This window comes from Drosophila pseudoobscura, chromosome X, assembly GCF_009870125.1.
Source record: "Drosophila pseudoobscura strain MV-25-SWS-2005 chromosome X, UCI_Dpse_MV25, whole genome shotgun sequence".
Classification (NCBI taxonomy): domain Eukaryota; kingdom Metazoa; phylum Arthropoda; class Insecta; order Diptera; family Drosophilidae; genus Drosophila; species Drosophila pseudoobscura.
Window position 1 is genome coordinate 12,075,547 of NC_046683.1, and position 21,119 is coordinate 12,096,665.

The 21,119-nt window shown below is 44.7% G+C and overlaps 1 protein-coding gene across 40 annotated transcripts in view; it reads left to right on the forward strand.

Moving 5' to 3' along the window:
• The window catches only part of dlg1 (discs large 1), a 47,026-nt gene that overhangs the window by 13,947 nt on the left and 11,960 nt on the right, over nucleotides 1-21,119 (forward strand). For 12 of the 40 annotated variants that reach the window (XM_033385304.1, XM_033385306.1, XM_033385301.1 and 9 more), the window contains 6 exons: nucleotides 3,935-4,059; nucleotides 4,513-4,704; nucleotides 10,738-10,887; nucleotides 17,414-17,437; nucleotides 18,448-19,032; nucleotides 19,093-19,885. In XM_033385304.1, the coding sequence (XP_033241195.1) occupies nucleotides 3,935-4,059; nucleotides 4,513-4,704; nucleotides 10,738-10,887; nucleotides 17,414-17,437; nucleotides 18,448-19,032; nucleotides 19,093-19,885 (1,869 nt within the window). Of the gene's footprint in view, nucleotides 1-3,934; nucleotides 4,060-4,512; nucleotides 4,705-10,337; nucleotides 10,608-10,737; nucleotides 10,888-11,959; nucleotides 12,148-12,338; nucleotides 12,632-13,266; nucleotides 13,657-17,413; nucleotides 17,438-18,447; nucleotides 19,033-19,092; nucleotides 19,886-21,119 lie in introns of those variants that run through there. The other 28 variants (XM_033385312.1, XM_033385313.1, XM_033385298.1 and 25 more) reach the window with 17 other exon arrangements.

Genomic DNA, 21,119 nt, shown 5'->3' on the forward strand with positions numbered 1-21,119 from the left:
GTGGAAGCCGCAGTAGGAGCCAGAGCCAGAGGCCACTGGGAACAGAAAATGATGAACGAGTGTGTGGGGCTGTGTGGGCGGTTAGCATGTGCAGGCCAAAATCCGAATTTAATTGGCCTAGAATTCGGTTTATCTCTGACTGAGACCTGGGCTCTCCAACACACACACTCCCACATACAACTGGGGCCTGGGTGGGTATCGATTTTCACGAGCCTCTTCAAAGGAGCAGAAGCCAAGCGATGGGGCCACGGGACGAAAGAGAAGGTGGATTGAGTTTCATCATCTGTTGTTGGGCAGAAACAGAAACAGAACCAGAACCACAACCTCCCTGAGCCGCCCCACCTTCCTACCTCCCTGCCGGGGGCTATGACATTGGCATTCGGCTGAGAAAAGCAGAAATGTTGGCAACACAAAGCGCCAGCAGCCAGAACAGGGCAGAGCAGGAGAATCCATAGGAAACATTCCTAAGGAAAAGCATACGATAACTCATTTTGGGTTCAAGTGGCTCAATCGATTGCATAACCGAAGATACTGGACCCTCCCCGGTCTAGAACTGGTACAAAACACTTTGGCAGTAGTTCTGCAGGAGATATGTTTGAAATTCCATTCGAATCTTTGAATCTTTATAGATATAGAATATTGTTTTAGAGTCGTAGAACCCTGCTCTCAATATGCAGCATCCGCTCAGTCTCCCATTCTCTTCGTTCCACTGATATTCCAGAACGGGGCCTCACAGCAAGTGTGTTCCTCAGTTCCATTAGCAGGGAACATGTTCCCAATAAATTCAAACATTTCCTGCTCTGTTCCACCGAATAACTAGCCTGCAGACACCATTACGATAAATATATCCTTGTGGCAGTAGGGGGTCCTGCTCCCGCCACTGTGTCTACACAGACGACGACTACGACGACGACGACCATTTCAATGAGAGTACGATTTCATATATTACGGTGTACGACCGTTTGGAATTCAATGCTCCAATGCTTGTCTTTCTCCGCTCCCATTTTCATTCCCGCTCCCCTTCCCCTTGCCAGATTTTTGTTTTTTTTTCTTCCTGGCAAGTGGCGCTGTCGTGAACAGGAAATTAAATGGGCGCCATGGAATTCGTTTCTCCCTGTTTGTTCAGTTTCTGTAAAGTTCAGCCTCGCTTCGGTTCGGCTCGGTACGGTTCGGTTTGGTTCGATTCATTCCCCCATTTAGGCCACTCGACTGTTTTGTGGAAGCGAAACATATTGGCGATGGCTGGGTGGAGTGGTGGGGCCCGGTCCTGGTCTCGCTGTCAGTGGCGCTGTCAGTGTCGCCGTCAGTGCGCATTGAAATGTGTGCATTTGAGATGCATTCTGGCAGTTTCCTGATTTCCGCTGCTTGCCTTTGCTACCGCACCAGCGCAATTTCCATCCAGCGGGGGGCACAGATGAGAGACGGCAAGGGAGCTTTTCAATAATCAACACAAGCTAGAGATGAGCGCGTGACTACGACACTTGCTTAAGACTGGAAAAAGTATTGCTCAGAAGAGAGACCTCTGAAATCGAGGTATATAAAAAGTTAGAGAAAGAATTTCTTATGGAAATCGTTTAATTTTTAGTTATTGATTTCATCTTAAAATTGAATTCAAGTCCTGTTTTAAGGCCCTTTTTGGGGGTTAACCAGAGTCCTTTTGTTAAGAGTCGAGGCACACGTGCCGCGACACTATACTAGAATACTCATACAACTTATAGAATACTTATATTAAAGTTATGAATTTTGCCTGTTATTACATAAAATCGTTCAATATTTCATCAATATCCATGACAAAGATCTGTATACTCTATTTTAGGGAATCTAAAAGCAATGGAAACCTGTTATTAAGAAGTGTTTTTCGGTGGTACAACAATTTCAGTACATTGCCTCACAGGACGTTTTAGTATTTACGACATAAGACACCCTCTAAACCCTCTGCTCTAAGCAGCAATCCAGAGTCAAGAACAGTTTCAAGTGAGTGTGACAGCCGCAGACCCCTTCATGCCAAGAGGTGGCGTTGCCTGCACGTCTCGTGGGGGGTAGCCAAAGCCCCCGTGAGCGTTGCTGTTTATTTATTCATTCGGATGCATTCCACGTTATCCATGCTCCACGCTATCTGTATTCAATGTTTTCAACTTTATTAACCACGCTGCTACTTTGGCCACTCAGTCCATACCATTGTTGTGGGGTGCGTTCATTGTTTACTCAAGAATCAGGGAATCTGCTGTCGGGTTCTCTGGTTTCGGGCTGGCGGATTGGGGGCTTAAGTGTGGGATAATGGGGATATTCCCTGTCCCTCTATCACTGTCTCTCTCCGCTTGGCTTCAGTTTTTAAGTAAAGAGGGATAATCTTTTCCTGAGTTGGCTCCAAACAGACTCCCCGAAGCGGTTGGATGACTACTGCCAGGAGTTCATCTCTATCAGAGGGTAAGTGACTCAATTAATAGTCGGATTCGAACACAAAAATAACAAAGTTCTTTGCTTACAGAAACTGGGAACATAAAATTGGAATTTACTCATAGCATTGGATGTCCTCTGCCCAGAAGAGATGACTCTGCGGCAGGATCATCGGACGCCTAAGGATATTCTGGGATGTATGGGATCTATCGCCAGCTGATCTTAGTGAAGGAGGCCTACGATGACGACGAGGCGATGCGCAAGGCCATCCTCATGGACAAACGATGGATATACATATATAAGGGAATGCGTCTCTCCAGTCCAAAGCCTGGCTGTGCTCCCTGGATCTTTAACTGGTCCGTAGACGCCAGTACGACGGTCGTTCAGTGTTCCGCAAACAGAAGACATCCGGCACTGGCCGCGACATCTCAGAGCAGCCTCATGACCACCGACGACATTCATCTAGATTTATAAATTCAAGGCAGCTCCAAAGGTCTTCTGTTGTATGGCTACCATCCGTCAATATAGGATTAAGGATTAACATCTCAATTGAATGGAAACCCTATTAAAAGCGCAGCAAATCGATTTCTCTGCTGAGCGGTGATCCGGCTTCTCTGTCGTGTGCCACCTACCTTGACCGACTGGGGCAAGGGGAAATCGTGCACATCGATGCGGTCAACGGTCCAGGACTTGGGCATCTAAGAAACTACATATTTATGCTTTGAAGGCTGTTTAAGTTTTATAAAAAACTAATATGGAATCATGGAATCTTAATATTTAATAGGAAATGGTTTATATCCCATTGGAAATGGAATCTTAATGATCAATCTTTCAACTATTATTTAGCCGTTAGTTAACAAATTAAATTCGTAAGATTTTATAATGAATGTGAAATGGCGAGTATAGTAGTGGAAGATTATCTCTGCACTGCCACTGGAGCTCCATTTAAAAGTTGTTGAATAGCTATAAACAGATCGACAAGGACTTCCCTACAAATCGGGTATTGTTTTGTCCATGCTTACCCTGTTTATTACGTTTCTTAGTATGCTATTCTTTGGACATATTAATTTTTAATTCATACAATACATGAAAAGTGCAATTCTATAAATAGATTCACTCAAATACTGTATCTATGTAGATTTTTGCTATGAGAAACCATAGATATAGATATATCTTAGGGATGGCTTTGACAAGTCTTCATTAATTGAATTCGTGTGCAGATTATATCTAGCCAGAAAGGAGCGGTTTCAGAATCATACAATTAAGATCCTTTTGGCTCTTTGAACACCTGGCTTTCGAGCCCTACTAATGCTAGATCAGCTCGCTTTTAAGTGTATACTTTTAAGATACATAGGCAGATCATGTTTCGATGTAAAGATTCTGATATATGGTATGGTTATATGGATATGGTATTCATCCCATCCAGCATTCATCGGATGGATCTTAGTTCAGTTTTAAGATACTAAGATACGTATTTCATTTAATATCCAATCTCCTAGACAGATAACTAATTGGTGCTTTGTATTTGTATTTGCAGATATACAAGAATTCTATGAATTGACCTTATTGGATGACTCAAAGAGCATACAGCAAAAGACAGCGGAGACCTTGCAGATAGCAACCAAATGGGAGAAGGATGGCCAGGCCGTTAAGATAGCCGATGTAAGTGCACATTATATTCCATGGAGAGTACGATGGACTGGACTCCAGAACGATGTAGAAAGTACATATATATATATTGTGCGTGTGTGTTCTTTTTTTGGGCTGGAAGATACATATGTAAATGAAGGAAGGAGTGTGCATACATATGATTTACGTTTACCAAAAAATGCATTCGATTTCAGATTTTCGTTTACCAAATTTCATTGCAAATACGAGTATCATTTCATGAAATTATCTTATGAGTTTTACATCCATCGGATCGTCATTGGCTATTGCTTTACTATTCGTACTACTACTACTACTATATGCTATATCTAACATCTGCTCTGCCATTCAGCTCTCTGCTATACTCTATACTGTTCTCTATATATTCTTCTCTTCTTCCACTCCATGCTTACTACTACTACTACTACTACTACTACTATTACTATCCTGAAACAACTATTCACACAGTTTATAAAGACAACAACAACAAACCTAAATCGCAATTGTGTCTATGAGTTTACCAACGATGCATCATCCAATCAGACTCTCAATCAATCAGCACTCAATCAAAATCAAATTGTGAATAATATCAATACAAATGCCCAAGCGCATGCCGAGGCCCTCAGCAGAACATTTAAAAATGAATTGGAAGAGATTTTGGTAAGATACATACATACATACTACACCCCCATACCATTATCCATTACCCATAACCCATAACCCATTACTATACATATTATCATTCATTATACATACATACATCCCTCCATCATAGATCAGTAGATAACTCTGCAATATCTAAGCGTTGATCATGCTTTTTGTCGGACTATAAGTCATAGAAAGCACCTGAGAACATTTGTATATACAATCGATTGATATTCAGCTTTTACGCCATTCACATGAAAACATTTAAAATTGAGTTGAGTTCTGAGGAATCGGCGATCTTTATGGATGAGTTATCGACTCCGGGAGGGGCTTACAATGGAGCTAATATGACACAGTCTAAGCCTTGATTTATCGGAAAAACTTTGGGCATATGAAGACATGTTTAAATCTAAAAGTTATGATCATCAAAATACGATTAGAACTAGTATACTCTTAGGGTTAAGGTAGTACGCTTTTTTACTAGCTTTTGAGAAATGTATTAGCGGCTGGGCTCTAGAGTTTTGTGACTAAGTTTATGAAAAGTCTGTTGGGGACTGTGACTGTCTGGTCTGGACTATGAATGCTGATTTAAGTTAATTCTTGCCTTGAAAATACTCCTAGAAAGTTGTTGGAAATCTGAAAATCTTCTGCTAATTTCAGCTTTTTCTCTAGGCTGCCATGCGTAAGAATATGTAAGACTTGTTTGAGACTTACTTTAGGCTGCGCCACTGGCCATGAAGTATAGATGTACCTTTTACGATTTGTATAGCAATTGGAGGCCCAATGGAAATCTACATAGTTCTTCCAGAACTTTCGAGGGTTTCGCACTTTAATTGTACTTTTCTGCTACCAGTTTGGTTACACATGTTGCGCGTCATGCAGCAGATCCCCTCGGTTACTTTCTATGCAGTTTGCAGCGCAATTTGCAGTTTGTTAATGGGTAAAAGGGGATGGGTTCGGAGCATAAAGTACTAGTTTTAATCTTAAACATCGAACTCGTCTTGTTGGATTTGTTACTCTTAAGGCTAACTAGGTCCCCCGCCATATTATCATCGAGAACAGACTCAATTGATTCCCCTAGAGCTAATTGAAATCTCTTGAACATGCCTCGGGGCGGCCCTAAGTGCGAGCCCTAAGAGAGGAGAGGTTGAAGGCGAAGGCGCGCTCGAATAGGAGAAGGAGGAAGGTCCTCCATCCAGCTGAATGTCCGCACTCGAGGTTGTCCATGGATAGGGCTTCAAGTGGCTATGACAACGGTTATCCCCCTTTATGCCCATCCCCATTCCCATTCCCATGGCTATGCACGTGCCAATGATGGTGATGAGCGCTAGCTTAGGCAGCGTCAATCACAAAGTACTCTCTATTCTGTGATACCCAGCCTCGGGATTAAGTTAAATGCGGGGTGTGTACACATTGGTGGTGCCGCTTGCACAATTGAAAAATGCACTGCTTAGCAGGCAATGTAGTAGGTAAAACACTGAAGAGGTAATGCATTTTTCAAACAAGAATACACATGTTCTATTTTGTATGATCATTTCTTTTGTCTAGTTTCTAATTCGAAAAGATGCTAGATCCCTTTACAGGAAGCACATGTTGTCTGGAGTTTTTAGACATTTTATTGGTAGGATTATTAAATAATTAATGTGGAATGGGGATGAGAGGTAGGTACCTTGAATCGTGTACCAAAAAATGTATGGACGTTTGGACTCGTCTTACTATTTATATTGTCTTTTCGGAATGTCGAGGTATCTTGTTTGTGGTATAGTTTGTTCGAGTATTGATCACAGATCAGATCAATCGAAACCCGTATCTCAGACCATATTTTAAGGGGTATCCAGCAGGTCGTTGCCTCTGTGGGCTTTCTGTGCGGCGGCTTACGCTATATGCACCTACACATTAAAAAGCAGACACAAAGGTTCAGATTTACAACCTTTTGCTCTCTCTCTCTCTCCTCGTCCTGGTCCTGGTCCTGGTCACGTCCCACTCATTCGTCTCCCTGCCTTGCCTTGTTTGCTTCCCATCGCGTCGCGGGACATGCGTACTGCACGATAAACGACAGACGACAAACGATGAAACGATGAAACGGCGAAATGTTAGAAATCGGTAAACGGTAAACGGGGCTACCGGTTAAACGGTAGACAGGCAGCGCCAGCTGGCGGGGATCTCCGCCCACACCAACGCGTCCCCCCCACGCGTTGGGTACACAGTGGGACGCATTTTATGGGAGTGGGTGACAAACCCCGCCTCCTGCATAAGGATGCTGTTATCAGGGGGGTGGGGAACCGGCCTCAACCAATGAACGATTACCCAAGGTTCTGCTGTCGACTTTTTCCATTTTCTCTGCTTTTTTTCTTGTTCTTCTTCTATATTTTGTGTTTTTGTTGGGTCTTTTGTTTTGCCTGGCGACGCCGACCGAACGGTTGAAGCTTTCGGTTATTTGCGGAGGGTGGGGAGGGGTGTCGTCTGGCATACGCCTGGTTGCGGGGTGCCATGATGTGCGATTCGATTCCGATGGCGAATGCGAGGCGAGGCGAGGCGAGACGAGACGATGCGAGGCGTGCGATACTTATAGAAGGCAGCAGGCAGGCGGCAGGCGGTAGTAACAGTCGTGCTGTCGACGTGTCGAGTCGTGTTCAACTTTGCATAGCGGCGCGCCTCGTCTGTTGTCTGTCTGGCTGTCCTGTCGCTACGTTTCTACCTTTGGACTCGACTTCTTCGACGGCTTCTTGTTCTTAGCAGAGTTTTTGTATGTGTGTGTGTGTGAGTTGGCCGCATCTCATGCGGCTTAACCCTTGTGTTGTGGTCGACTATCGCGTGTCTCCTGAACCTTCCACTGCTTGCTCGACGACCTGTTTCTATTCTTCTTTCACTCTCTCTCTCCCTTTTTTTTTAGCAGAGCGCACAGAGTGAGTGTGTGTGATGGTGGGCTTCCCCGGCATATGCGTGTCCATCACTCATGTCCGTTCATTCTCCAACTCCTTTGTTTTGGCGCCAAAAAGCAAACATTTTACATAATTTGTAAGACAAAATTTGTACAAAAGGAACAACAACAGCAGTAAGAAAGTGTGCTATGCTAGGGGGAGGGGAAGAATGTGGGGGGTGGGGAGAGGAGGGTGGCATTGTTTCAGGCAGGTTTCCAAATATTACGTATACGCGTTGCCCCCCTCCCTCCGACAGTGTCCGGCCTTCCCTCAGGGCACTGCCTGCCGTCTGCCGCCTGCCGCTTGTTTAATATTCTCTTAACTTTTTAGTATGTTTTCCGTTGTGTGTTTTGCTTTTGCTTTTGCTTGTTTTCATTAACTTTCCCCGCACTCCCCACCCCCACTCCCACTCTTTGAGTTTTCTTCCGAGTTTTTTCATTCATGTCTCACGGACCCGATCCGTCGCCTGGCATTGGAAAACATCGTTAAAGCAACAAGAAACAAGAAAAGAAACAACAATATATCAATCTATTTATTTTGGCAGCATTGGCTTGCTTTCTTTTTTGCTACTTTTTGACTTTTCTTCCGTTGTATGTATGTACATACATACGTCCTCTCCTTTGTTACCTTTACCTTTCCGTTCTCTGCTGTTTTGCCGTCTTTGATTTGAATCTTTCCTGCCAAATACCTTTCGGAATATCCCCAACCATCTGCTTGACCATTTTGCATATGGTGTGGCCAACAATCTCAGGCCCACATCCCCGCCACATGTTGTAGTTGTTGGAAGAATGGAAAGACAGTGCCTTTCAGTTAGGGGAACATCATTATGATGCACATAGCACATGGATAGTGTGTACAGGTGGAAGGTGTACCTCTTATCCGCTTCATGTGTGATTTGACAGCCTCGTAAAGCCCACAACTGTACCAAGAATAGGAAACTCATCATATAAAGTAGTTCTTAACCTTTACCGGCCATAATTATATATGGCATTGGTAGTTTTAGACACAACTACCCCACATATCCATTCTCCCATTTTGGTTAGTCTTTTTCGAAAACATAAACGAGATGCAACTAGTCATAGAAGTCCTAGCAAACGCATGTTACTATTTCAAAACGTATACCAATTTAATGACAATTGAATCTAACATTTAGAAGCAAATTAAGTGCGATATTTAGTCAAATTCTCAACAGAAATTTATAAATAAGAGTCCAATTTCAGTTATTGTTAATTTTTTTGCATTTTTTCATGCCCCGAAAGTAGTGCCTTTCAGTTAAGGGAACATCCCTCCCCGTCTAGGAGGGTTTGCCACAAGAATTTTATTTCACAAATGGCTATAAAGCTGTTCGAACATTAAGGCAAAGAAAGACCAAAAACTAGTATACTTTAATTCAAATATATTCACCGTTTGCACATGTTTCCTATCTGCTGCCAGATGGTCTTCAGTTAAATCAATTTGGTGAACAAAACTGATTCGGATTTTGCCCAAAATCCATACAAAGAGTTCTTTTTTGTAAAGACAGATGGAAAGGGTTCCAAATTTTGAGCGGAGGAAGGCATGGGATATCAGAGATGGATGTTTTGTTGGGGTTGTAAGGGTGGTACATGTGGCACGGCCAGGGGGAGGGGTAGAAAGGCTGCAGCATCTGATCTTTGCCAAAGACAAAAACAACAAAAATGTCTATTTTGCACTCTGGCGCATAGATGTTTCATCCAACTGTAAACAAAATAAAGCAAAAACAAAAACAAAAAGATCTCTGTAGCAATGGCAGGCCTTGGGAAAATACTACTAGGAGTGTACATATGTGTGTGGGTGTTTGTGCGTGTGTGTGGGACAGAGAGAGAGAGAGAGAGAGAGAGAAAGAACAAGAGCAGGCAATTACTTGGCTGAACAGTGTACACTGGGTCGCAAAAAATTGAAATGGCAAACGGATTTCCATTTGATGTGCGTTCCCTGAGAGTGTGGGTGCGTGAGAAAGGGGACAGCGGCATACACACACACATGTACACATGCACACAGATTCAGATACAGATACAGATACTCGCACGATGAAGATGTCAGGGTGCCTGGGGGCGACCTTCCAGTTCGCTTTGAAGCATTCCAGCATCATTCCAGGCGCTGTGTATCCTACTCTGTAACTTGTTGCTATCGCTTCCGCCTCCATCCCCCTCCAGTCGACGAACTTTAACCGGGTGTTTTTGTCATCCCTCTCTTTGATAACAGAACTTTTTCGTTGGTTTTGTCACTGAGATTTGTATCTTCCTGTCACAAGCAGCGGGCCATAGAAACTTAGGCAAAGCTTCTCTCCCTCCCACTGATGGCAGCGGCAGCGTTCAGTATCGTGTACCGTATCTCTCACTGAAGTCGAATAAACTTTTGTACGAATCGCTTGTCTTCCTCCCACTGAAAGCAGTGGGCTCTCAGCCCACGCTCTCTTCCGCTCGCAGCCCAAGAAGCTAAGCTTTGATCAGAAAAAGCTCTGTTCTTCCTCCCAAGAGAGCAAAGCAAACGGAACGCTCTTCCTCCCAAAAGCAAAGCAGGACTTTCATAGTTTCTCTTTCTCTCTCTCTCGGTCTTTAGCATCGCTTCTCTTCATTATTTCTTCCGACTGTCTCTCTTAAGAAAACCGAAAAACGCACAAAGGGAATTTTGTACAAAATAAAAGCAGGAACCGTTAACCACCGATTTTTGTAGAACACCGTTATTTGCTGAAAGCCGGTGTTAAAAACAAGCAAACTAGAAATGATTGACTGGGTATCGATTGTGCGGCACTCGCGGCGCCGTTTCTCTAATTATATGGGTTCCCGGTCGCCGGTACGCATGCGCCGACGTCGCCGGCAGCAGCTGACGGCAGGGCCGCAGCAACAGCAGCAGCAGCAACAACCAATGTTGCAGCAACAGCAACAGCAACATCAATCGCGTGCACTGGAAAAGAAAGAGGAGAAAAAGGAGTCTGGGGGTTGCGGTGGGTCGCGGTATGCCTGCTGCTGTGCCAATGTAAGTGCCAGAAAGAGGAGTGAATGGGTGGGTGAATAAGGGGTGTTAAACGTGGGATGATCTTGTGTATATGGTTTTTGTACCCAACCAATTAACAATCTATGCGTTCATCTATCTATCTATCACACAGAACCAGCGCATGCGCATCGAATCCGACACGGAGAATGCCAAGGATTTGCCGGCCGAGAATCAGCAGCAGGTGCGCAGCTCCCGATCTCCGCAGCAGCAGCAGATACCGCAGTCACAATCCACGACATCGGCCAGGAGCGGGTCCCAGACCGTAAGTCGATGCAATTTTAATGCCACTTATGCCATTCCCAAAGACTATGCTGCAACTAACACCTGGACACAACACACACAGATACAGATACAGACATACCACAACCCACAATGCATCATCCACATGCACAGTCTTCATCAACACCAACGCACCAACAACATCAACACCAACACCAGCGACAGTGCTTTGTTGCAGCAGCAGCAGCAGCAGCAGCGCCCTTACCGGCATAAAATGCTTAAGCGCGCTTTCGAGTCCACTTAATTGCCAGCAGAGGAGGGCAGAGAGGAGGAGAGAGGGGCCTCCTAGAGCGTGGCCATAGCGGAAGGGGAAGTGGGAGAAACCGTTTGCTGTACTTAATTAGGCGCCGCCCTCCTCTCTCTCTCTCTCGGTCTCTTATAAATTGCCACTTATTTCTTCTTACCCCACCCACAGCCTGTGCTAACGCCAGCGCTTGTTTGGGGGGCTCCGACGCTTGGCTCGTTTCCGTTTCCGGCAGCGGAGTGTTGGTGAACCAAAAAAAAATAAAAAATCAATTTTAAGCGCGCTTTTGGCACCAAATCACATTGAAGGTGTTCCAGAACGAGATATAAATTTGATTTAGATTTTATGGATCATAACAATTTGAAGCTGTCTTTAAATTTAAATCCTAGATCCAATCCAATCGACATCTCTTTCAGGATTGCCATTATTTTCCCTATTTCAAAGTGCGCGACTATAATCTGCTGATTGTTCCTTCATTTTTCAAAATTAATCTTAAGTTTTTGCATGATTTTTGTTATATTAATGCTTTTTTTCTTCCAAAATCAGATAAAAAGAAGAGCAAATTATTTTGTAAAATATATAAATTTCAAAAATATACGTTTTGTTTCGTATTTGTTATTTGCATTTATTATTTCCATGCTGTATGGTTTGTATTCCGTTTTATCTAACATTCGTTGCTTGGTTATTTTTGAATTTTGCTCTCATTTCCCGCCATTCATTTCAAATGCGGAGCCAAGATCAGCCTATCGATTGGTCTCTGCAGCTGGAGTTTCGATGTATCGGTAGGCAACTCTAATGATCGCTAACGATCAGTGCTGCAAATCGGTGCGCAGTTAGTGTTGTGCACTCTCAATTTAATTCGTCGGTCTCTCTGTGTTGGGTGTGTTTTTTTGTTATTTTGTTTTTTGCGTGCGGGCATTCGTCAGAGGCCGTGTATTAAAATGTAAAACATTTTCGTGTGTGTTCGAGTCAGTCGAGAGAGTCGCAGGTCGCAATTTAGTAAGTTGTAGCGCGGAATTGCGGGAGTGGCTGCCTGGCCAGAAAATCCATCACATACGTGAGCGAGCGAGCGGTGGTGGTGGCATTGCCAGGCGGCAGAAAGTGTACCAGACCAGTTACGCATACCCAAGCATAGACCGCTTGCTGGCGATAGTTTAGTTCCGATGTGTGATAGTGATGGCCGCTGGTTGACTCACCAGCCCCCCATCCAGCCATCGATCGATCGCTCTCCCAGCTCTAGCTGTCGGCTGGCCGAGGAAAATGCCAACAAAACAAGACGCGAAGACGTTGAAAAGAGAGGCAGAGGAGCTAGGGCTAGAACATTTGCATGTGTGGTCGTGCATGTGTGTGCGTGTGAAATACCTGCACCACGAATTCTAGTGCCAAATAGGAGTCGTAGACATGTCCGCGAGTGACCTGGAAAGCGGCTAAAGCTAAAACAGAAACAAGAACCGCGGCGAAGAGAAGCGAAAGTGCACGCAAAGTAAAATACCAAAACAGAAACACAAACAAAGTGCATTTCGTGCTATCCAGCACCAGCAACAGCAACAAAAGTTTTAACATTAGCTCACACATACACACACATATCCATTGGAATGTGGCTGTCAATATGTGTGTTGCGTGTGTGTGTTCATAGCGCAAAAAATAGCCACAAAGTGGGAGAGTGAGAGAGAGCGGTAGAGAGCGTGCCGCTGCTTACAGAGTTCTTTTTTATTTGCCGTTTACTGTAGAAACAAATAAATAAATAATTTGAAGCGAGCACACACATGCATATGAGTGCTTGCGTGTGACTGTGATAGTGATTAGAAGGCAACGCTCTCACTCTCTCTCTCTCACGCTCAAGCGTCGCGCCAGCAGAACAGTAGCGGCGGGCGGCCGCACTGTTGTATTTGACATTCCATTCGCTCACTGTTGGACGCTCAGACATAGAGAGAGAGAGAGAGAGAGCTGCTACCGCTCTCGTTTGGTGTTTTTTTTTTTATTGTGTGTGAATATTATTTTATGCGACACTCGGTCAGCGTCTGTCGGGGAGATCGCCAGTAATAGTGCTGTGGCTATATGGATATATATAGTGAATCGAAAGTAATGTTCGATGCGTGTGAATCTCTGTTTATCTAGTGCGTGGCGGCAGCAGCAGCAGCAGTAACAGTGAATGAAAAGCCTTTAAAATTGGTTAAATAATCGGCCAACAGCTACAACAACAACAAAAGTAAATACTTGAACAAAATAAGAAGAGGCGACGTTCCCGGCGAAGAGAACTTTTAAAGAGAAGAAACCCAGACACAAACCGCACGCCCGGCATTTGTCAGTGTGTGTGTGTGTGTGTGTGTGTGGTGTGTTTGTGTGGAGAGAGCGAGAGCTCAAGCTAAAGCTAAGCTCTGACCCCGCATCCCAGCCATGACGACACGCAAAAAGAAGCGCCAGGATAGTGCCAGTGGCGGCGGCAGCGGTGGAGGCGGCGGCGGTGGCTTCATCAAGAAGGTCTCATCGCTCTTCAATTTGGATTCGGTAAAAGCACAACACAATCTAGATCTAGAGAACAGACACACACAATATACAATAATAGTATATATCTAAAATATATATCTGTAATATATAGAGATTATAAATTTTATGCAATATCCGTTCTGTGGGATGGGGTATGGTATGGGTTGGGTGTTCTTCGGGGGGGTGGTGTGTGTGTGTGTGCGTGTGGTGGGCGCAGCTTTTTTGGCATCTGTGCTCTATATAGACGGATGATTCCATGGTTTATTTATAACAATTTGCCAGCCAGACAGCAGCATAAATGGAGAGGGGAGAGGGTGGGAAATGGGAGTGCGTCATCTTTGCATTCGCATTAGCCACCTCTCTCTCTCTCTCTCTCTGTCACCTAATGCTGCTGCTGCCAAGCAACGGTTGTTATTCTTCTGTTCTTTCGCTTGCTGTTTCTTCGCAGCCGCGCCGCTCCCTCGGTGCCCTTAATCTTTGGCGTATTCAGCGCAGGCGTAACGCCGCTGCCACCCAGAGAAGCAGAGGCTCTCTTGCGGTTCTTCTCTTACTGTTCCCAATCTCTCGTTCGCTCTCTCTTTGCGCCCTCTCTCGCCTAACCACCCATTCAACGGGCGTCTCCAACAGCTCTGTTGGCATACCCTTTATGCAAAATAATAGGGTATACATCTGATAGATCTGAAAGGGTATTTCTAAAAATTATAAACAAAACGCACGTCCAAACAGTAAACAGATTCCGAAGGACAAGGCTTACATATAGGAAACCATAATTGTATATGGGTTTTTGGTTTCCGTTTCGATTTGCGCAGGTGTCTCGTCCCGTCTCGTTTCGTCTCGTTTCGCCTCGTTTCGCCTCGTTTCGACTGCCGCCGATCGTCACATCGCATCACGTCAGTCCCCATCCATCCCCACCCACAACCTTATATCACATCATTTCCCTTTCCCAATACCCCTCCCCCCCGTTCCGGGGCAATCTGTCAGATATTTATGCGATCAATGAAGTGTGCAAGTGTGCATTGTGCATCCGCAGTATCTGGAATTGAAGAAACACCGATTGCCGTCTACTCTCAGTGATAGAAAATGCAATAAAAATACCAGCGGAACAAGGATTATTAATTATTCATTATTTTCTGAGCCTAAAACTCTTCATGGGGGGGAGGGGAGGAACTGAAACCTCTCCCCAGATTTCTTTTTTCAAGAATTTATATTTTCCCCTCGAGATTTTCCTATCGAAACTTGATTGATGGCTGCGCATCTTATGATATTTACCCACTAAATTGTTGATTAATAAACACGCACGGACTGCAAATTGTATGTATCTACGTACGGGTACGTGTAGTCTCTGTACCCGTATCTGTATCTGTATCTGTGTCGGTGTAATTCGGATTAAGTAACATTTGATTATAGTCTCGAAGGCAAGGGCTGGCGTATTAGCGACATGCTTTGAATGCAAAATCCAATAATATTTAACCCTGGGTTTGGTTATGGGTTTGCTTTGGAAATTGTTACGAATATCCAGCGAAAGAAGGGGTAGATAAGAAGAAAGAGTGCAGGGTGTGGCCTCCCATACTGTAGAAGATTGATTTTCTCTGTTAAAATGTTACCATAGGCGAATTGATTTACTGTTTAAAATCATTCTCCCATTGGACTTTTCATTATTTCAACGCTGACACGTGAGTGACATTTTGCCAATCAGGTTCTCTGGAGAAGAGATTTGTGCCGCTCAATATTTCTTGCCACCACTGTGATGTTGGTGGATTGCACAAGAACTGTATCTTCCGTCGCTTCGGTTGCGGTGGCGGTGGCGGTTCTGCTTTACACTTCCTCCTTCCTGTGACGGTGCCAGTGGCAGTGGCAGTGCCAGTCCCGGTGGGTGGATTTAAAGCCACAGCATAGTTTGTACTATGTTTATCATAGATAAGATATAGCTGCGACTGCTGGCGATATGATTCTATGACGACTACTTTCTGCTGGTGCCTAGCGCCTAGTGCCAGCCAGTTGCCTATAATTTTCAAGGGTGTGCAGGTGCTTCTGTGATACCCTTTCGAAGGGCGGGCATTGTTTGTTTTCCGTATGCATCTGCAAATGGATGCCCGATCGAAAGGCAAGGGGGCATATCTGTCAGATATGTAAAGGGTATCTAAAGCTTCGACCACGCTCTCCCTCTCTCACCGTCTCTTGGCATGTGCCCTGCCTCTGTCACTGCCTCTGCCATGCCGCCGCCACCTTGTTTTGGCCTCGTTAATGCTTGCTGCGTGTTTTTTTTTTCTTCTTGGGGCTTTTCTTTGGTTTGGTTTCGTTTCTTTTCGTTTCGGTATGTGTTAGGGTTCTCCTCCACCCCCTCGCGGTCTCCCTCTCTCTCTCTCCCTCTCCCTCACTTAATAGAGGCTCCGATTGTTAACTTTATGATGTAATTTTTACCTATTTATAATTTACTCTTTTTTAAAAAACTGTCGAACGGAAGTGGAACAAAAGACACGACACGAATATCGGAGACTGGGGCTCGGGACTCTAAGAAAAAGGTTTTGGGTTCTTCTTTGAAAATTTGCTGCTTGAAATTACACATCGTTTTAGCTGTTCAAATATCTGCGAAATCGTTTCCGATCATCGGGGTTTCTGTAAAAAAAAAACACCTTAAAAATGAACCTAAACCAGCGAAACTCGAGTTGAGCAGCGGTGTGTCGCATCATGCACACGACATGTATTTTGTCGAGAATTCTTTTTTACAGCATTCGCTTGTTCCTCTCGATTCTTGAGCTTCAAAGCAGTAGCTTTCGCAAATGTAAAGCAGTGCAAGGAGTGCCCCTTAAGAAGCAGTAGCGGAATGAAAGCAGTAGATTGATTCGAAAAGAGCAAAAGATCTGTTGAATCATCGAATAGGTGTAGATTCCTTAAAAAACCAATAAAACGATCGTAAAAAGCTTCGCTTAACTATTGCCAAATCATTTGAACTGCATTTTGGTTCGCATATAAGGCCTGTACACTCTTCACTCCACTCTCCAGTTTGCAAATGCATTTCCATGGGAACATTTGCTAGCTGAGGCTTTCCTAGGCAAAGAATACTCGACTTGACCCAGGTCTCAGTGGGTTAATTGGAGCAATATGTATATTTAGGAACTAATAAGAGAGAGAGGGTGACAGAGAGAGAGAGAGAGGAGCTACTCCCACTTTTGCACTGCACTTACGCTGTTTCGGCCGCTGTTTTCTCTCTCTCTCTCTCTCCCTCTCACATTCTCTCTTTCTGTTTTTGGGGTTAATGCGGTTGATGAATTCATTTACACTTGGCTGCTAATCAATTGAACTCATTTAACGATGCCATAACCAGGCATCAGCCGCCGCCTGCTAACCCCCTCCCCCCCTCCTCGCATCTTAGAAATGTGTGGCAAGATGTTGTTGCCATTTTGGGGTATGCCTGTTAATTGAGAAACACAACACAGCCCATAACACACACACACGCAAATGTTAATGTGCAACGGATGAATATCAGAGAGAGAGATGCAATAAGACATTGACACGGTTTTTTTTTTTTGTGGACTTTTGATAGCAGTCCAGCAACAGAAATTAAACCCTTGTCAGTCATGTACACGACATGTATGGTTTTATGCTGTTTTTGTACCTTTTTTTGGGCTTGTGTGTGGCAGGAATGGGAGAAGGGGGTCTAAGGTCTAAGGGGGATCTGGGGGAATATAAAGTCATATGCAAAATGCACTAAAAAATCAATTCTTCTCCTTTTTCTCCTTGCAACACTCTTTGCAAACCAAACAAAAACCAACAACAGCTGCACAAGGCGTCTTCGGCAAAGGTAAGGAATGATTTGGAAGGAACTGTGATGGAAGGGGGGAGCCCCAGTGGCCCCCCCCCCCCCATCTCACGCATACGCATTCTCGCATTCGCATTCGCATTTTTTTATTCTCTGTTTGTGGTCTCTTGTTTGTTGTCCATGTTTGTTGTGATTTTTGTGTACTCGTATTCGTATTCGTATTCGTATTTTATTGCCTAACCCATAGCCTAACACCTGCCATGGGTGCCCCAAGCGAAGGTGTTGCAAGCAAAGTGTGTGTGTGTGTGTGAGAGATAGAGAGATTTACGACCACACTTTTGCATCACCTTCTCCAAGGGCTTGAGGGCGTTTTTGGCATAGTCTCATACCAGGAATATATGTGTATATTTGTAATTCATTTATTGTTCACTCACACACACACACATCAATACTTACACTAACACAAACACTCACACATCTACATATATAATCGACCCCTTTTTGTCACAAAATGTTTCGAAAATCCATTAAGATATGGAAGATAAACATACATCGCAAAAAGGTGGTCGATATAATCGGTATACCAAGTGGATCAACAAAAAAAAACTCGAAAACGTATCGTAAAATCTTCGGAAGTGGGAAATATCCGCGAGCGACCCTAAAAACGACTCAGAAACGAGCCTTTGGCTAGCAAAAACCCAAGCCATGATTAAAGTATCGTTAAACTATCGCTAAACGATTACGAATGTTATCTTGTAAAAACTATCGTAAAAGTCTCGCCAAGTCTCGTGGCTAAATTATAGCTATACGAACTTCAAAACCTTCAAATTGTTTCTTAAAATTTATATACAAAAAATTCTATAATTCTATTGTATATTTTTGCATACGTTTTCGAGAGTTTTGTGATTATTTTTGGTCCACTTGGAATGATTACATAATCCATGCAGCATTTGTCCTTCCTTCTCTGTAAAACACCCGTAAACCTGTTGAAATGTAAACCTAATCTCTGTCTCTTTCTTTCTCTTCCTCGGGGCGAATGGCAATTGTTATAGGTGAATGGCGACGATAGCTGGCTGTACGAGGACATACAATTGGAGCGCGGAAACTCTGGTCTGGGCTTCTCGATTGCCGGCGGCACAGACAATCCGCACATTGGCACGGACACATCGATTTACATCACAAAACTGATATCCGGCGGTGCAGCCGCCGCCGATGGTCGCTTGAGCATCAACGACATCATTGTCTCTGTGAACGATGTCTCTGTGGTGGATGTGCCGCACGCCTCGGCCGTGGAGGCGCTCAAAAAGGCTGGCAATGCGGTCAAATTGCATGTGAAACGAAAACGGGGAACGGCCACGGCCACAGCGGCCACCTCGCCAGCAGCAGGAGGCACCGCCGCCGCCACCGCTGGCGATGCCCGTGACAGTGGTTCAGCGGGCGGTGGCTCAAAGGTGATTGAAATCGATCTGGTCAAGGGCGGCAAGGGTCTGGGCTTCTCCATAGCCGGGGGCATTGGCAATCAGCACATACCCGGCGACAATGGCATCTATGTGACAAAGCTAATGGACGGCGGAGCGGCCGGTGTGGATGGTCGGCTCTCCATCGGCGATAAGCTTATAGCAGTGCGCACTAATGGGGTAACGTACATTTGTCGTATATCCCTATTCGAAATAAACTAATGTCTCTCCCTTTTTTAGAGCGAAAAGAACCTGGAGAATGTAACGCACGAGCTGGCGGTGGCCACATTGAAGTCCATTACGGACAAAGTGACGTTGATTGTGGGCAAGACGCAGCATTTGACCAGCAGTGCCTCACAGTCTGGAGGATCCACAGCGGGTGTAGCAGCAGGAACAGGATCCACAGCGGGAGTATCAGCAGGAGCAGGAGGAGCAGGGCTGCAGCAACAGCAGCTATCACAGTCACAATCCCAGCTGGCGACGAGCCAAAGCCAAAGCCAAGTGAAGGAACAACAGCAAGTGAACTCTCAGTCGACAGGTGCGCTTACAAGTGTTGGACAAACGGTTGTTGATTCATCAACAGCAGCAGCAGCAGCATCAGCAGCAGCAGCATCACTACCATCATCAGTCCCACCAGCATCAGTAAATGTCCCAGCATCAGCCACAGCCACAGCCACAGCATCAGTCATTGCAACCACAATCAACAACAGCAACAGCAACCACACTACAACCAACAACACAAGCAACAACAGTAGCATTTTAAGCAGCTTGGGCAATGCCAATAGCCACAGCCACAGTCACAGTCACAACAACAACAATAATAATAATAATAATAATACCGTCAACAGCAGCAGTGTCAGTGGCAGTGGCAGTGGCAGCCAGACATCAGTTGCAGTTGCAGCAATAAACGCTTCTGCATCTGCATCTGCATCTGCCTCCTCCTTCTATAAGAGCGCTATGCCAATGCTTGTAAACAATGCTGAACAATCCACCACAACAATACGTTCCCAATCACCACCGCCCCTGCCGCGCCGTAAGCGATTTATTTATTTTATTTGTAACCCATTCCCCCCACCACCACCCCACCACCCACCAGCTCACTTTTTATTATTTCCCCCCCACATAAGCGAAGCTAAGCCTTCCCTTCCACCAGAGAGTGGTAGGAGGGGAGGTGCTGCAATCGTTCATTCAGCTATTCATCTATCCAACTTCCTTTTCCAATTTCTCTCCTGTCGGATCAATCATCTTCTATCCATCCATTTACACCACGTATTATCCAGCCTGTAGCCCCTTGCCCCGCCACCCGCCCGTATTGCTGCTACTTGCGGAACGATTTCGTGTTGTTGTTCTTGGAAACCCAGCGCTATGCTGCTGCTGTCCATCCACCCCTAGCCCCCCCCCAAGCCACCTAGCCACCCAGCCACACCCCCGCCCCTTGTAGTGTACACCTTCAGTCCTTCAGAAAGCTGCTCCCCCCCCACCCACCTAAGGCTTGCCTCTCCCCTCACCCTTTTAGTGCCCGCGCGTGTGCTGTTGATATTTTATGCCAATCGATAATTAATCGCTAGAGTTGTGTGTTCTCTTGATCTATCGGATCAATCGATCTCTCTATTTGTTGCATTTCTTTTGCTGTTTGTGTGTGTGTGTGTGCGCGTCTGCCTGTGTTTGGATGTGTGTATGCGTGTGGGTGGTTGTGTGCGCGGGTGTCTGTGTGTATGCGTGTGGAGAGGGGGGATGGTCTGGGGGAATATACATATATTTATAAAAGAAAACTTGTGTTTTTTTTTGTTCTTTCTTTTTTTTTGTGTTGTGTCCCGTTTTGTTTCTTTTTTCTTCTCTGTTTCTCTATATTTCCCCTTTTTCTCTCTCACTCTCTCTCTCTGTCTCTCTGTGTTTTTGTTTGCCTTTCTTACTCCCCGTCTCTCTCTCTCTCTCTGTCTTATCCTTCTGCTCTTCGTTGCGTGTTCCTTTTCTTTTGTGCTTTTGTTAAGTCTTTCTCTGTCTGTCTCTGTCTCTCTTCTAACCCCAAGAAATATATATCTCCTTTTTTTGGGGATACAACTTTTGCCCCCCGCCAGATGTCTCATTTCTCTCTCTCTCTCTCTCGAAAAGCTTTAAATAACCTTTAACTTTCTCTCTTACTCTCTCTCTCTCTCTCTATATCTTACTCTTTCTATCTGTATCTCTTGTCTCTTGTCTCTGTCTCTGTCTCTCAATCTCTGTCTCATTTGTTTAATAATTAATTCTCATTCCTCGAAAACTTTGTG